Here is an 18137-nt window from a genome sequence, read left to right on the forward strand (position 1 = left end):
ACCTTATCTCTGTGAACAGTGACCAGTCGAGAAATCACAAAGGAAATTCCTTGAACTGAAGTGAGGCAGGGTTTTACTACCACCAGGGGGAGAGCACATAAAAGACTGACCCTTTGGCAACCTGTTTAAATCTTAAGAACCGCAATTGCCCATGTCTTGCCCACTAACCTCGGGTCCTTAGGGTCACAGCTTCTTAGAATGTATTATTTGAAACAACTACATGTGTGTGTTCTTAGTATGTGTTATCTGAAACAACCACATGTAGGAGTTTCTTCTGATAATCTTCTGGTGGGCTAAACAATGAACTCCCGCGTAGATTTATGTATAACCTAACCAGACAGGAATCTTCTTTCTAAGACATTCATTACATGTACCAAAGGTTGCAAAATTCCTAAATTTGTGGGGAGGTGGGGAGGGAAAGTGCCTAGCAATTGAATTATCGGTCTCTTAAGATCACTCACCTTTTCAGAGGTACCCCAGCACAGGCCCCGGGATTCCTAGGTTTCTATTTCCCATAAATAGACCGCCCTCTACTTCCTTCCTTGCCTTCCCTCCTTTTCCATAGCAAACTCCTTCCCTTTCCACCTGATCCAGAGTTATCCTGGAGGCGGCACCAATATTCTTGGCTGCCAACCCGAAGGCCAGCCAGCTAATTGCCTTCCTGACTGTGACCTCTAGACATTGCTCTCCTGGGCTAGATAGAGTTTTGTTCTTTACAGGGAGGGATGAGTGGAAAACCCAATGCATTTATCACCATAATTTTAAGCACTTACGTTCCTGACCCAGTTACTAAAATTCTGAATGTGAATTAGTTTGCGTAATCACTGAAGAAACTCCGAGAAGTGGGTACTAATACTACACCCTCTTCGCAGGTGAGGACGCTGCGCAGGGCAGTTAATCTTCGGCGAGACGCGGCTCGCAGCCAGCTGGTAGGACCCTGCCTGAGCCTGGGCGATGCCGAGCCGGGTGGGATGCAGGCTGTGGGGGGCGGGAAGGCAGGCGGCGCGGACTCGCAGGACCGGGTCACTTAAGCACGTCGCACCTGGCCGCGGCTCGCGCCGGGACCCGCCCGCACCGCGCGTGAGGGTCCGGGCCGCACCTTTCCCTCGCCGGAGGGGCCGCAGGCTATCCTGCGCCCGGGAGACCACGTGACACCGGCGGGCGGGTCTTGGCAGGAGCCCCGCCCCGTCCCGGGCCGGTTAACTGGCGGCCCGGCGCGGGCGCCCACTTCGCGCTGCAGCAGTGTTAGGAGCCGGCGTTCGGGCGGCTGCGGCCATGGCCACGGTGCGGGAGAAGGCGGAGGCGCTGAACCGGTCGGCTCTCCACAGCCCGGCGCAGAGGCCTCCCGGTAGGTGCTGCTGATAGGGGACCGTGGGGAGCCGGGAGCGGGCCGGGGGGTCCTGCCCTTCTCGCGCGGGGCGGGAACCCCGCCCGGGCTGGCCGGGTCCGCCGCGGCCTCCGCGCGCTCCGCACCGCTGTGGCCTCTCGGGCCGGCGGCCGGCGGACCGGGCCCCTCTTGCGTTGGTGGGCTTAGCCGGCCAACCCCGCCGCCCTCACAGCAGCTTCTACTAAGTCAGCCGCGCGCGCTCGTCCGTGCGTCCGCAGCGTGCCAGGCTCTCTCACGAAGCCTGCAGGTATTTCCACATCGTTCCCGGTGACAAGCCCACCTGGAATGGTGCAGCTCTTTACCCCCTGCCCCAGGCACAGACCTTGACTCCACTGTATGGCCAGGCGCCAAGTGCCTCGCATGCCCACTTGGTTCTCCACACTCTTCTGGGAGTGATGAGGTTTTTAAGTTCAACTGGCAGGAACTTGGCATAAAAAGTATTTATTACTTGCACTTTCTGGATAAGCAGTATTTTAGTGAGCAGAAGCTTTGGACTTTAAAAAAATTGTTGCTTGACAGTAGGAAAAACGTTGATGAATTCCGCCTCTAGCTTAATCATATATTTGGGGAGAGTTTCCTTGGTTTCTTGGTTTCTTTACATGTCCAAACAGATTGGATGATCAGTTCTAAATTCTGATTTTAGTGTCTTTACAGCTCAATAAATAGTTAAGATGGAGATAACACTTGGCTTTTCTTCTCCTTTTAGATGTTACAACTTTCCCCCCTTTCTGTAGCTGCAGTGTGGCGTGTTACAGGGATTAGTTCCCTATCTGACAAAAGCCCTTCATTTGTAAAATGCCAACCAGTGAAACTGTGACTCCTTCCTCAAGGTGACAGTGGTCAGTGAGTTGACTTGGGGCAAATGGGTGCATCTTAGTGGCCCTAGTCTTGCATTTGACTTAGTAATGCTCCTTTTATTCTTCAAAATGCTAATCAATTGTGATAGAGAACTCCTTTTCATTTGTACTTTTCAGAGAAGGATCACAATATTAACCTTACTTTCCAATTTAATAAAGGATTCAGATAAGCACATGATGGTTACATTCAGAATTTCTTTTTTTAAATTGTGAAGAAGAGTGAAGGGAAATACTTCATGATTGGGGATTTAAAATCAAATACTGGAAACAATCTTGAGAAATCTTTAGGCTCACTTCCTGAGTGAAAAGAAATCCCCATATTTTACATGTTTAAAAGCGTGGCACCCTGTCTTCTAACAGTTGAAGCACCAGTTTTGAGCTTTGGACATTTGTGAACTGGTTCTTAGTTGGTGTAAGAGTATTTCAAAATTAATAAATGGCTCCCAAAGGGATTAAACCCAAGGAAGTGTTGGTTTGTGGATTTAAAGCCAAGGAAAGACTGCTGTCCTCTGTATACCAGGGTCAATGGGCAAAGAAGGGACCGCTGCCTTTTCTCATTTGTGTACTTGCTGCAGTTGGAAACCTCCTACCTGTTCGCATTTGTTAATCCGTCTTCCACCCTTTGGTTGCCTGGTCACAGTTCTGGAGAGCACGGTAATAAGAGCCTTCAGTTCTTGGTTCCTTGCCATTCCCTTTGTGTGCTCTGGCGAGCAGCTTTGTGCTTTGTTTCTCTACCTGGTCAGTAACTCTTCCATATCTTAAAGGGCCTGGAACCTGGCACCTGATTGATGTTGAAGGAATAAAAGTGTATATGCTAACCTACAGCAAGCACTTAAAAGATATTTGTCTTTTAGTATAGACAAACAAGAAAGTGGTATATTATCCTGTTATCCCTTTCGACTGTAACCTAATTCTTTGAATTCACCTGATACCACTTTTCCAAGGAGCTCAAAGTACTTCCCATATGCTAGCTCATTAATCTGTATGAATTAAAGCAGGGACCAGTGCCACTCTTGTTGATAGTTCTCTTAACTTATTTTTTAAATCGTTCTTACTAGTACAGATGTATTTTATATACTTTACCTGCCCGCAAGCCTTCTTTTCAGAAGCAGTCTTTGTTTCAGCATAACAGGAAAACAAACTTCAGAACTGCCCAAACCAATATGCATAACTGTGTTGCGATGTTGGCCTTGGTGTATGGCAGGGTTTTCCCACTCTTATCACAAAACAAAGTTCTCTACATTCATCTGTTTTCAGGAGGCTCTGGTTAATGGCCAATAAATGTAGTCCTTTTTCCTTTGTCTTGACAATTCTGTGGATAATGTTTTAAAACTTCTCTTGGAAAAAAAAGATTCTTAAAATTCTCTTTAAGTCCTAAATGATTTAGGATTTATATATTTGTTATTTTCTGAAGAAGAATTAAATCTTGTTATGTGTCACATCTTCTTATCTAGTCTTTATTTGATTGAATACTCCAGAACTCGGCATGTCATCAAGGTAGTATGAATAGGTAAATGAAGGGTGGGGGCTGGCTCTTCTTCCTTCAGAGGAAGGAAGAGGAAGAAAGAGACATTCCCTTTTCTTTTTACTTTTTAAATAAACTTTTAAAAATATTATTTTAGATTTACAAATAAGTAATTAAGTTAGTACATAGAATTTACATATGTCCTTCACTCAGTTTACCTTATTAACTTCTTATGTAAACATAATACATTTGTCACAATTAATGAACCAGTGTTGATACATTATTGTTAACCAAACTCTATACTATACTCAGATAACCTTAGTTGTTGCCTAATGTCCTTTTTCTGTTCCAGGATCCTACCCAAGAGATTACATTACATTGAGTCCACGTCCCCTTAGACTTGTCTAGATTATGACAGTTTCCCCCCTTGTTTTTAGTTGTCCATCTGTTAATTGCTGGTACTGCGAGGCACTTCACATATATTGTCTCATGATCCTCTAAGTAACTGAGAGAAGTGGAATTAACTTTTTTTTTGCAATAGAAAAATTAGGCAGTTTGCCTGAGATTGCATCATTAATAAATGATGGAACCCAACTGTTCATCTCACTCTGTGCACCCACAGAGCCTGTCACTGTGCCTGCTGCGTTAATACAAGTCCCCATGTCTCACTGGCATTCAGCTAACTCGGGGCTTCTGAGCTCTGGCACAGTTTGTGTTTTGGGGTCTGCCTGCACACCGCAGGTTATTTAGCAGCACCACTAGCCCTTCTACCCACTAGATGCTTCCCCAGCTTGTGGCAACCGGAAATGTCTCCAGTCTTTGCCAGATATCCAGTGGGGAATAAACTCAGTCATAAGAACTCCTCTTTATAATTCTTCAGTAGTTGGCAATAATCTTACTATATGAAGTGATGATCGAATTGTTCTCGCCCTTTAATAGGTTTTCATAGCAGGACCACAGTTGATGCTGACTGCATAGATCATCGTTGTTGCTGATTATTTCCTTGTAACTTTTGAGTAAATAATTTTTTGACATGTCTGTCTTATGACTTGATTTTTAGTGAATTATTATAATAATGATTAGTGTGCATGTTTAGAAGTGATGACTATTAGTAGTATTACATATATATATATGTATCAGAGTTTAATATTAGAAGTTTAACTTTTATTGTTGGTCAACTTTTTTTGTTAGATTTCAAGTACATGCAAAAGGCAGGTCTTGGCTTTTGAAAAATAGCTATTTTTAGGCAAATAAAGATAAGACTGCTTGAAAAAAGAAACTTAACTAGCCTATATTTATATAGTGACTTAAGAGCTTGTGTAGTGTTACTAGATCTAATTTAAAACAATTTCTGAACCTCTTGTTAGGCCACCTTCCAAGAAGCTTTTTATCTAATAGGGCCAAATTTGTTGCTTCATTTCTTACCATATTTTATTTAGTGTTCATATCTAAATGGAAAGAGGTATAATGTCAATCTGTGTAACACCTATAATCAGTTTAGACCTGAAACCAACCCTAAACATAGTGTTCAACTCTTGTATTGGTAAATGAAGAAAGCAAACTATAGAGGTTAATTCTCTTATGTAGGGTTCTCGCAGTTGGTCTCTCAATTCTTTGATCCTTTAGTTATAATGCTTGTTGAACACACTTGACCAAATGTAAATACGGAAGCATCAAGATGTAGATAGTGATAATTTTAATGAATTGTCCAGCTCATATGCAAATGAGGTTTGAGGATAAGCTGAAGCTTAACTAATGATTGCTAGACTTAATAAAGCATTCATTGTATACTTCTGGTCTCTTGAATCCTGTTTAGAAATCATAATAATTCACTTACTGGGCCATGGTCTGCTATACCAATGTTCATTTGAGCTTGTAGCTGATAAATAAGTTTAAACCAGATGTGTTCAACTGGTGAAGTCAGCATTAAAAAACAGGTTATCCTGGTGTGGGTTTTGGCACATTTACTTGTCAAGTCCCAGGTATGTTATGTATTGAGGTATCTGTATGAACATGAGCTCGTTTGGGTCTGTGGGTGGTGATGCTGGAGGGGAAATATCCCAGGATGCAATGGTTGGGAATTAATGGTCAGTGAGAACAGAGGGGACCTGAAAGGGCTGAGTTGCATTGTGCCTGGAGGACTCTTGAAATGTGTGGCTCACAGGTGTCTACTCCCCTGCTCTAACCTGTTCTTTAATCTTTTATACTGTGTTATCCAACCTGTGAAACTTCCTGATTTTCTATATTTAAGCAGTAAGTTAATATGGGGAAATTTATTCTTTACTTCGTAATTCTCCTGTGAAGATAATAGCCTTTTCTGTGTCACTGAGGCTGTGACCCCCTACCTCTCATCCCCTTCAGTTGTCTTACTGAGTTCAAATTGAGTGACTCAGCCTTATCTTTTAGGATTTGTATACTAATCTACTTGTAGGTCAATTGGTATGGTATATGTTTCATCATTATTATTATCACTAGCCCAGAAGTCTGTTTCTTTGGTACTCTAAAGGCACTCTGATCTCTACAAGTTTGAATTTTCCTTTCCTGTCTCACCCCTGTGTACTGTGTTTAGTGTATAGTATAAAATGTATGATATCCTACTTTAGCAGAATAACTAAGTGTTTTTAAATAGCTTGGTCAAGGGTTCACAAATGTTAAAGTTGTTTTGCTTCTTCCAATCTAATTAGCTCCCTTAAAGCTCTTTCCCTTAATTCAAGTCTTCAACAAAAAGTTAATGCTAAAACTGTCTGGTAACTTATTTTTGATATATTTATATTTAAATACTTGAGAAAGCTAATGTATATTTACCACCTGTGACACTGAGGACAAGTTTAATTCACTGGGCCTCAATTTCCTCAAAATAGGGTTATTAATAAGTATTTCAGAGAAGTGTATCAGGATTAAATGAGAGAAGGCAGAGCTTGTCATATTGTAAGTACTCAAATGGTGGTAATATATGAAGATTTGAAAAAGACTTAAGAGCATTTAAATCTCAGCTCTGGTATTAGGAAATTGAGTATTAACTGTTAACACGCCATTTATTTAGTCATTGTGGCTAGAAATAGCACAGCTCCTCTTGAGTTCTGGATACCAGAAATGACCTGGACATATTTTGAGATTCCATGAAATGCCTGATTCTGGCTGTATTTGGTAGAGACTAAATACTGTACCAGTAGTAAATCTAGTTCCAGCTTGATTTATCTAGTTGAGTCTCCAAATTCAGTTCTTAAAACTACTCACATGATATTTGGAAGACTGGCCATCACTTACTTCGTTCTTTGTTTAGTACTGGGTTATGAAGTATCTTGAATTTTAGATGTAATTGTGATAATTAGAAAAAATCGTGCTGATTGTTTTAATCTAACAATGGGTAGGTAGTGACTTACCCATCTACTTTTTATATTGGAAATAAACAAACAGTGAAGGGTTTTATGAGTGTGTGGTAAAGATGGTAAAAGGATTTTTTGTGGTAAACTTTCATGATAAAGATGTTAAAATTTCTAGTCGCTACCAAATTACACTATAAGTGAATACAGTGTGATTGTTCACTACACTCATATTTGTTGCATGCAAAAAAGGGATTCCCAAGGTCCCCCACTCTAGTGCAGTTTTAAAATAGAGTTTTAATCTCCTTCAGGAACTTTTCTTTGGTTTCATCTTACACATTCTATAAGGCAGGAAATCAATTTCCAGCAGCAGTTTCATATAATTCCCCTTACTCCTTACTACTGTGCTCATGCATATTGTTGTCCTTTTTAGACTACTTTAAGGGAAACAGTAAGTTTTCAACTTCTCTGTCAAAATATCCTAAAATTAAAGGAAGTAATGCACTTAACAAAAATGGGGGTTTAAAAATTCAGAGGATCATTGAAAAGTGTAACACACAAAAAGGCATACTCTCTGTTTACATGAAGAGAGAGGGCAAACCAACCAGCCACCAGCTTGATGATTAGCTGGACATAGTTCTATCAGCTTACTAATTTCAGGACCATTTTCTTTTTAATTGTTTTTCCTTTTCTTCTTTGTAGTTTTGCCAAATATCAATTGATTACAATGAGGAAAAATATGATAAATCTTTGAAAGAGATAAATCTTTTTTTTCTTTTTGGCCTAAACCTCTTTTCTTTCTGTGCTTTTCCTATCTGTGCCGTAGGTTGTAAGCTCCTATTGGGCAGGTACCAAACTGTTAAGTTTACCCTGCTTATAAAGTACTTAACTCGTAAGTCTGTGGACTAGGAAGCTTTACAAATATTAGTTTACTCCAATAACCAAGTGTGTGTGTATATCTATAACTCTATCTATCCATATGATAAATAAAATCATTTGGACCATGAGCCAAATCCTAGTACCATCTTTTACAGTGTAATGTCTGGAAGTTACACTTAACCTCTGTGAATCTGTTTTCCATCTCTCAAGTAGAGATAATATCTACCTCACAGGCTTGCTATGAAGATTAGATCATCTATGTGAGGTACTATGTAAGGAACTCTACTGAGTTTGTTGCACATAATTAGTAACTGCCACAAGGTCCTACTTGATTTGCATCCACCCCTGTCCCAAGCCCTATCGCTACTCCTCTCTGATCTCACTTCCTACTGTTCTTTCCCTTCATTGCCCACTTAGGCCAGCCTGCCTCCTTACTGCTATCCTAGCCCGTTGCACTCCCTTCTCAGGGCCTTTGCTCCTTCTGTCTCTCTGCTCTTTCCTCAGATACTGCATAGCTTACTTCCTGGTTTTACTCATGCTTCTGCTCAGATGTCCCCTTGTTAGAGAGGTCTTTTCTGACATCCCATGTAAAATAGTGTTCTGTTCCTTACCCAGCTTTATTTTTCTTCTTAAATAACATTAACCTAACACATTTATATTGTCTGTTTCTTTCCACAAAGTTTAAGTTCATGAGAGGAGGGACTTAATTTTGCTCAGTATTGTATCCTCACATATAGAACAGTGTTCAGTGTATAATAAGCACTAAATTTTTTAATGAATCACTACTGATAATATTCCAATAACAATAATTATTCCTCATAATTGTTCCTTATTAATAACTTTGGAAATTGCCACTTTTTGCTTAAGGATTATTTAGACCTTATTACAAATGAACAAGATTACTCTCTAATCTTTCCCATTCCAGGGTTCAGTGTGGCCCAGAAACCATTTGGAGCCACATATGTATGGAGCAGCATTATAAACACTCTTCAAACACAAGTGGAAGTGAAAAAACGAAGGCACCGTTTAAAAAGACACAATGACTGCTTTGTTGGTTCGGAAGCTGTGGATGTCATTTTTTCTCACCTAATTCAGAATAAATATTTTGGTGATGTAGATATTCCTCGGGCCAAAGTGGTAAGAGTATGTCAAGCACTTATGGACTACAAAGTATTTGAAGCAGTTCCAACCAAAGTCTTTGGAAAAGACAAAAAACCTACATTTGAAGACAGTAGTTGCAGCCTTTATAGATTCACAACGATTGCAAACCAAGACAGTCAATTTGGCAAAGAGAACAACATATATTCACCTTCCAGGTTAGTATATTTTGATTTTTGTAGGGATATTGACAAGATTTGTCTACTTTTTAATGTGATGCTGACTAGCTTTATATTATCTTTGAAACACTAAATTAGGCTAAAATCTGGGTCTGTAGGTAAATTTGATAAAGTACAGTGAACTTTTATTTGGTATCTCCTAGAATTCTTGTTTGTTCATATTTTATGTTTAGTAGAAACAACAAATTCTGATTTTGTCCTTCAGATTACAGACTGTAAAAATGTTAGTGAGTTTATACACAAAGTGGTATGAGGACATAAAGGGTGAAGGCCCGCAGGTAGGGTAACACTAGAATCAAGAAAATGGCAGATGTGAAGTGTGAAGGGCATGTGAGAGTCAGAATACAGAGGGTTTCATATGCGTTTTAAAGAGTTTCCAGTTGATCACACAGATGTTGGGGAGGCCACAGAAAGGTTTTAAGGAATATGAGATTGTATTTTAGAAAGGTTATCCTGGCAGCTGTATGGACAGCCTAATGGAGAGAGCAAGTTAGGTATCATTGCACTATTTCAGTCTACAGATAAGGGTGAGGTAGCAGTGGTGGTGGAAGAGTCACTTAAATGGAGCGCAGGGGACAGAACCCAGTGTTTGAAATGGATGTAGATGATAAGGACATAATTTTCTTAGTTATTTGTCATGAAATAAAACAACTTTCCCCTTTTACTTCCCTCAACTGAGCTGTGTAGTGGTGACTGTGTAATTGAAGCTCTTATAATTCAGATACAAAATTTTACTGTATTGACTTTCAAATGTTTTTTGACTCTATACTTAAAACATAAAATTCACCTCTATGTACAGGAAGGAAATAGGAGGAGAAGGTAGGGCACAATCATTATTTCCCAAATGCAGGTCCACTCTCTTTATCTGAAACCTTTGGGACCAGATGTGTTCAGGATTTGGAACTTTGGAAATTTTAGAAGGGTAATTTTCATATACTGTATATTAGCATTCTTAGAGGAACCCAGAACAACTATCTCATAAGCAAACACATTAGTATTTCTGCAGTAAACAAAATATTCATACTAATGGGATAAATAAAGGCTTTGATAGGTTCAGGACAGGTTTTGTCACTATGAATAAACTAGAATTTTCAAACCTTCTTGGGTTTCAGAACTGTGGATAATGGGTTGTAGATCTATGTTTGGAAAATGATGAGACCTGTGCACAAGAGAATGCCCCAGAAATACAGATAACACATAAAAACAGTAAGCGTAATGAAGTTTATGTTTTAAAATTGGAAACTAAAATTTTAGTTATTAAATTACTTAAATCTAAATGTTCAAAGGAGAATTTATTCAAGTTTATGTATATTTAGGTCTGAGAAAGAAAGTGGGATTTTTTTTTCTACTTCTATAATTTGCATTTGTTTTGCTTTTGTTCTGAAATACAGACTTTCTAGAAACTGTCGTCCTTCAAATATTAAAATGTTTCTGTAGGCTTACTAATAAACATTATGAAATAAATTCATTTTAGGTATGCAGATGCATTATTTAAGTCATCTGATATCAAATCAGCAAGTTTAGAAGATCTGTGGGAAAATCTGAGTTTAAAGCCTGCGAACTCCCCTCATGTAAATATCTCTGCAACCTTGTCTCCACAAGGTAAGCTAAAGGTGATATGGGTGAGAGACAGAAGACTAACCTCAAATGTAGTTACTTAGAATTTTTCAATCTTAACTTTTATTAGAATTTAAATATTCAAAGCACAAAGAAAGAGCACTGTGTATTAAAGCTGTTTATGTTAAGTTTTAACAGAGGTCTATTATCTTTAACAAATAGATCAGTGTTGCAATTCTTGAACACTGACTTTTGTCCTATCAGCTGGCAGAGGTTCAAATCTGAAATGTTTTGCATGCAGATTTTTATTTATTTAAAATATACTCTCAGATATTTCTTTCCTTTAGATTTTACTGAGTTAAATAAAAATTTCAAAATTACATTAAAACATTAACAGAATTCTTAAGTTCTTCCTTGTCTGTGGCAATGGAATGTAATTTCAAGACTGATTTCCACCTTCCCTCCCCCATCCCAGTTGTGGAAACCCTGAGTGGAGTAATCTGCAGCCAATAGTTTCAAACCAGTTTTTAGATTGAATGAATCATTCTTTCTTCCAGAGTCCTTATTAACATGTTATATGACTTGATCTCTTATCTCTGCCTATTGCTTTCTACAGTACAAAAATGAAAAGAATTCCTGTTGTCCAAAGTCTATTCTCCTACACTTTAAACAAATCTTGAATTGTTTTACTTTGTTGTAAGGGACTACTTCATAAAATTGACTCTTTCTTTCTCTCTCTCTCTCTTTTTCTTTTTTTGCCACAAACTTATTAGCTTTGACCTACCTAGATAAATATTGTGGTGAGGGTTTGGTAACTAATAATTGTTACTTTTCACCTTGTGATTTTTCCTGTGTAGTTATTAATGAAGTATGGCAAGAAGAAACAATTGGGCGTCTATTACAACTTGTAGACCTTCCACTTCTTGACTCCTTACTCAAACAGCAAGAGGTTGTACCCAGAGTTCCTCAGCCTAAGAGGCAGTCTGATTTGGTCAACAACAGTAACTATCTGGATCGAGGAATTCTCAAGGCTTATAGTGACTCTCAGTATGTGGAAATACATATAATAATTTGAGTGTGTTTCTAAGAAGATTATGATAATGGTTTTAAGATAATCTTTTTCATTCTTCTGTCCATAGGATGAGATATGCCTTGTCAGTATTTGAGAAATAAACAAAATTACCTTGGTTAAAATTAGGAAAAGAGATTTAAATTTCATTATTTTTCATATTCATTTTTGTTTCACATATAGCTTACTTGCACATCAAGTGAAGAAAATGATTATGCTCCATCTTGGTTAAAATGTAGAGCTGTCTAGTCTCTTAGGGTTGTCTGGTCTTCAAAGGCATCTGAAACGAAACAGATTTGGCAAATTCTTAGAATCCTTTGACTACATATGCTTTTATATCTCACTAGAATGCCTGTTAAATATGTATTTTTAAAGTTAGTTTCACTGAAGAAATATAATGAAAGTGATTTCCTGCTTTCATCTCTGATTGCCATTCTCCTGAATAAAACCTTGAGGTTGGAAGGCGTAAGTTTGCATTATGGGAATTATGATTTTTTTTCCTTAAGGAAGTGTTTTATATTTCTTATATCTTTGAAATTCTAAGTTAAAATTGTTAAAGGTTAAAAGCTTGTATTTTCTAGCTTACTTAATTTTTAATTATTTTGCCTTAGCCGAAAGTATTCCAGTACAGTTAGGGAGATGGAGACGTTTGAAAGGAATACAACTTACATTTCCAGTACTCTACCAGTTCTGCATTCCAATGAGCTATTAATAAACAACTGAGTGTCAGAATGTAGCTTAAAACCTTATGAAAAAAGTTAATCCCAACATACTAGTTCTGGAATTTTGCAAATATAATAGGAAGTTTATTCTATAAGAATTTAAATTTCTACAATATAAAGTAAAATGTGAAAACATACTATAATTACCTTAAATTTTAAATACAGAAGGAGAAATTATGCTAGAGGTAACCTTAAAGATCATCTAGCTGCATCTTACTATAACCTTGATGAAGCTGATGCCCAGAGAGGTGACATGACCTCAGCCAAGATAATTCACCTGGGTGGATGGTGGCAGAAATAGTTATCCTACGTCCATTGTAGTAGAGCACGTGATTGATGGCTCTGTAGTAGAGCACGTGATTTTTTAAACTATGTATATTAACAAATTGAATATTAAGAGCACGTGATTGATGGCTCTGTAGTAGAGCACGTGATTTTTTAAATTATGTATATTAACAAATTGAATATTAAGTCATTTCATTTCTTGAAATGCAGCAATTTTCTGAAGTTACCCAGCTGACATTTTGTTAGAAAAGATAATTAATACTTATTTTGAAACCCAAACTTATCTTCCTGTATTCTCTCCTTGTTAAAGTGAAAGATTATAGAGCATACTCAAAGCTCTGAAGTAAGCAATACTGTATTTGAAAAATACTGGTCTGGTCTAGGAGACAGATCTGTGTTCTAGTACTGCCTGGGAACCTGAGCAAGTCACAGAATCTCTGGGCCTCCACTGCAGATTTGAAGAGTAGAGTTTTGAATTTTAATGTTCTTTCAACTCTGTATTATAGTGGATAGCTTCAGTTTTTGCTTAAAAAGGAAAAAGACCTGTTTTAAGTTGAACTTTTTATTTCTGACACATGACTGAGCTATATATTAAAAAGAATTACACATATCTTTAAGTGTGTAGAAATTCATCCTGTGTCAAACTTGAAATAGCTAGTAAATTAGGTACTGTGTTATTTGTGTTATTCTTTGCTTTTTAAAATAATTCTTTTCTTCCTACCATAGGGAAGATGAGTGGCTCTCTGCAGCAATTGACTGTTTGGAATACCTTCCAGACCAAATGGTGATAGACATCAGCAGAAACTTTCCTGAGCAACCAAATAGAATAGATTTAGTGAAAGAACTTCTGTTTGATGCCATTGGCAGATATTACAGTAGTAGGGAACCTCTGTTAAATCACTTATCTGATGTTCATAATGGAATTGCAGAACTCTTAGGTAGGTAATATCTTACTGGATACTAGAATTTGTCATTTGGAGGAAAAGAAAAAAATGTCCTCAAAATTAACCAGAGTGGTGCTACTTAAAGCTGGGAGTGCACTTGGATTAATTCATGAAAAGTATGTTTATTCCAAGACCTCTAGGGCTCTTTTGGAAAGAGGCTTTAACAAGCTCTAAAGTTATTCAGGAACTTCTGGTTGCCCTGGGAGAATGCTGCTCTCATTCAAACGAAGCTTAAAAAAAGCATAGAGTAGCAATTCTCTAAAAGCATACTAGCACCATCACCATTCTGCCTCAGTCTCTTCAGAATGGCAGATACTCTGGTGTATTCCTCTGCCAGGAGGCCAGACTTCCTCTTGGTTTGTTGAAAACAAATTGGGGGTTTCATAGGATCCTTTCTATTTTTCTCAGAGTCGGATACATCAGTACCATACACATAGTGTACCCTCAAAATGTATTGAATTAATAAAAAACATAGGCTGGTAACTTCCAAAGCCAAGAGGTAGATTTAACATCCTAAGATTATTATATGACAAGGACTCAGGGTTTTAGTTGCCAAGTTGAGTCTAGGCTTCCTTGATGGTACTGGTCATTCATTGCAGTTTCTAGTCTTTTTGTTTTGTTTTGCTTTTGAAAATAGTTTTGAGTAAGCTTTAACTTGAATTTTTTTCCCTTTAATATAGTCATATTTAGTCAAAATTAAAAGAAGTTTTTTCTTTTGGCTAAAGTGAATGGGAAGACAGAAATAGCCTTAGAAGCCACTCAGCTCTTTCTAAAGCTCTTGGAACCCCAAAATAGAGAAGAATTTAGAAGACTGTTGTATTTCATGGCTATTGCAGCACATCCTTCTGAATTTAAATTACAGAAAGAAGTAAGTCTCTTGTCTAAATGTTAATTGTGTTGAGTATCCTTAGTACTTATAGGACCCATGTGTCAGATCATTCCATCATCAGCATCAAGTACGCTGAAATAGATAACTCTTAATATTTAATATTGCCTTTTGTAGTAAACTTATTCTTTTAAATGTATACCATTGGGTGTGTTTATTTTATTTTTATAGAGTGAAAACAGAATGGTTGTAAAAAGGATATTCTCAAAAGCTATTGTTGACAATAAGAATTTATCCAAAGGCAAAACTGATCTTCTGGTACTCTTTTTAATGGATCATCAAAAAGATGTTTTTAAGGTAAAACTCTGCAAATGCTTAAGTTGAGCTTATGTAATAGATTATGATTAAATTGCATTTGAATAATGTCCCATGTCCCTTCTTTTCTTTAAGATTCCTGGAACTCTACATAAAATTGTCAGTGTTAAGCTCATGGCCATTCAGAAGGGAAGAGATCCAAATGGAGACACAGGTAATCTGAGGATCTTCCAAAGATAAATTACTAGTGTTTATTTGAAAGTGTTTTGCTATAAGTAATTGTACTTAAATTTCAACTAAATGCTAAACAGTCTCCTATTATCCAGACTTAGTAAAGTATCTCCTTATGTCAAAAAACAACTTGACCAGGGTTAGAAAATCAGCAGAGCTTAGTATCGTCAGTGCATTTTACAAAATAGGGAATACAGTTGTAAATATAAAAATACTGCTTGATTTTTCTAGTTATGTCTGAGAATAGAGTCATTAACTGAGCTTTTTACTTTTAAACTTTAAGGATATATTTATTGCCAGAGAATTGATCAAAGTGATTATTCTGACCATACACGGGAGACAACCAAGGATGAACTATTGACTTTACTAAAAACTATTGATAAGGATTCAAAACTGTCTGCCAAAGAGAAGAAGAAGTTACTAGGTCAGTTTTATAAGTGTCACCCAAGCATCTTTACTGAGTATTTTGGAGACTGAGTTTTTAATGTCTGTATATAACTTGTGTATTTTAAACAATAAATTATGTATCCTAAAGATCTAATCGCATTTGCAATCTTGGATGTTCTTGTAACTATGAAACTGTAATTAATAAAACTTTTTGTGTAATCTTTCATGTCTGAAACTGAGTATTAGGTTGTGTATTGCTGCTAAGTATTGACCCCTCGTAGGTGAGTTGATTTATAATTGTGCACAATATTGTAGAGACTGTCATAGGAATTTAAATATGACATTATAGTGTTTACATAAGAAAGTATTAAATAGTAAAGAGGTTTGTAATTACAAGTTAATAGAAGTGTGGTTTGTACCTTGAAAGGAACTCCTTAAACATATAAGGTAGAAACTTCAGCTATGATCATATGAAGTTGCTAACCATCATAAGGTACAAGCAAGTGAGAAATCAAAATGTCCTAATGCTTTAACATCTCTTAATACTTGTGGAGAATTTCAAACGTGTAAAAAAATGGCAGAACACAGAAAAATGAATTCCCACGTACTCATCATCCAGTTGCAACAGTTGTCAACTCACGACTAGTCTTGTTTAATCTACACTTCCACCCGTTCCTTGCTCCCTCCCCAGTACATTACAGACATCATATCCCTTCACCTATAAAATCTTATTATGTATGGCTAAAATGTTTACATTAAAGACATAACCACAGTATCATCAGTATGCGCACACAAACCACAATACCTTAATGTCATCAAATATGCAATAAGTGTTCAAATTTTCTAATCTAATGATTTTGACAGTTTATTCAAACAGATATTCAAGTAAGGTCATAAACTGCAATTGGTTAATGTGCTTTTTAAGTCTTTTTTAATCTATAGGTTTTTCTCTCTATCCCTCTTTCCCTTCTCTTTCTCCTCCTTTTCTTTCTCTGTCTCTGTTGAATAATCCTGGTTAGTTGTTCTTCAGTTTCCCAGAGTCTGGATTTTGCTGATTGCAAAATATACTTTCCTTATCATGTTCCTTTGTTCCTGTATTTCTTGTAAATTGGTCATTAGAGCTAGTCTTATACAACTTTTTATCCAAGTTAATGATCATTTTGGAACTGCTGTGCTGTCAAGATGTAGTTGGTAAATAGATAAGCTGTATAATACAATTACAATACAGCTTGAAGTTGTTTATCTTTACAATAATAAAACCAAAGGATTAAAATGAAACTGAATTTTATCTATTTAAACTTGACTGTTAATTAGATAGGGAAAACATGTATCAATATGCTAGCATGTCAGTGATCTTTTGTTTTCTAAGATAACTGATATTGATTAGTCTTTAAATGGGAGAAAGTTGAGGATTCATATCTATAATACCTCTGATACCAATTCACCTACTAAAGCAGGGGGTAACTTTTGTCAGGGCTGTTCACCCCGCCCCTGCGGCATAGCCTAGAAGGGAAGGCAGCTTTCGTTACAGTAAGGTGAAAGAGAGAAGAGAGTTGATGATTTAAGTGTGAGGAAGTTCTCAGAAAGAAACTGCTGAAAGTGTGGTGAGACCATTGTTGGCAGAGCAACTGTGTACTTTCTGATTTGAAACCTTTATTTTGCACATAATCAAATAGCATGATTATTTGGCAACCAAAACATCTCTCAGGGGAGAAGACTGAACTAACTGCCTAGTTATATTCATGGACTTAGAAGCAGCAGCTTAGAATAATTTCATGGAAACTCTAGTAAAACCACAGTGTACCTCAAACTTCATAAGAAGAACAGAATCAAGTTTTGAGAAAAATTGGTCATGTTTACTGCAAGCATTGGCAAAGTTTTAAATTGCAGGTCGGGTGCTACCCTGAATGTCTTGGACAATCTTCCTGTATCAGCAGCCCTGTCCTTTGTGTGTGACCTCATTCACTAATCTATGATCGTCTCTTTGGGGCCCCATCCCCACTTATACACCCAATGCTTATGTGACCATGAGCTTCACCACCACCCTAGGTGAGTAGGGCTAAGAACTGGTCCAAGGATAGCCTATCTATAGGCGAATGAGACTAACTTTGTGCAAAAATAAGCTTGGCTAGTCAAATTCTATATAGAAAAATATAAATTATGAGGGGGCAACAACTAAAAAAAAAAGTCTAGTCCAGAGAGAGGAGTGAAGTAGACTGTAGTAAGAAGCAGAGAAGAATTGAGAGTGCCTGTGTGTCTTGGGGAGATAGGGCAGTACTGACCTCTAGCTCTGCCAGCAGTGAATTTTTTCTTGCAGTGAATTCCCCTTATTTTGAGGTCATTAGAGTTTCCACTCCTTGCAGCCAAAAATCTTACTGAAAGGTGTCAATATGTTTTCAGTATTTACAGGAAACAATTGAAAATATATTGTATATCAAGATTACAAGTAAGCCATTCCAAGTCAAATCAGTGGTTTTGGTATTGTAACAGTGTCTTCCCCACAAGTGGAAATTGTTTATATTAATCCTTCAGGGAAGATAGGGGCTCTCACTA

At 37.5% G+C, this 18137-nt stretch overlaps 1 protein-coding gene across 1 annotated transcript; it reads left to right on the top strand.

Annotated features, from left to right (window-relative positions):
- Nucleotides 1–1184: 1184 nt before the first annotated feature.
- DEPDC7 (DEP domain containing 7) lies at nt 1185–15802 on the top strand. The gene is made up of 9 exons (XM_036891871.2): nt 1185–1348; nt 8837–9227; nt 10723–10850; nt 11663–11852; nt 13608–13819; nt 14551–14693; nt 14883–15008; nt 15102–15180; nt 15481–15802. The coding sequence occupies exons 1-9, from the start codon at nt 1276–1278 to the stop codon at nt 15672–15674; spliced, it is 1536 nt and encodes a 511-aa protein (XP_036747766.1). The 5' UTR covers nt 1185–1275; the 3' UTR covers nt 15675–15802.
- The last annotated feature ends 2335 nt before the right edge of the window (nt 15803–18137 follow it).

Source organism: Manis pentadactyla, chromosome 9 (assembly GCF_030020395.1).
Source record: "Manis pentadactyla isolate mManPen7 chromosome 9, mManPen7.hap1, whole genome shotgun sequence".
Classification (NCBI taxonomy): Eukaryota; Metazoa; Chordata; class Mammalia; order Pholidota; family Manidae; genus Manis; species Manis pentadactyla.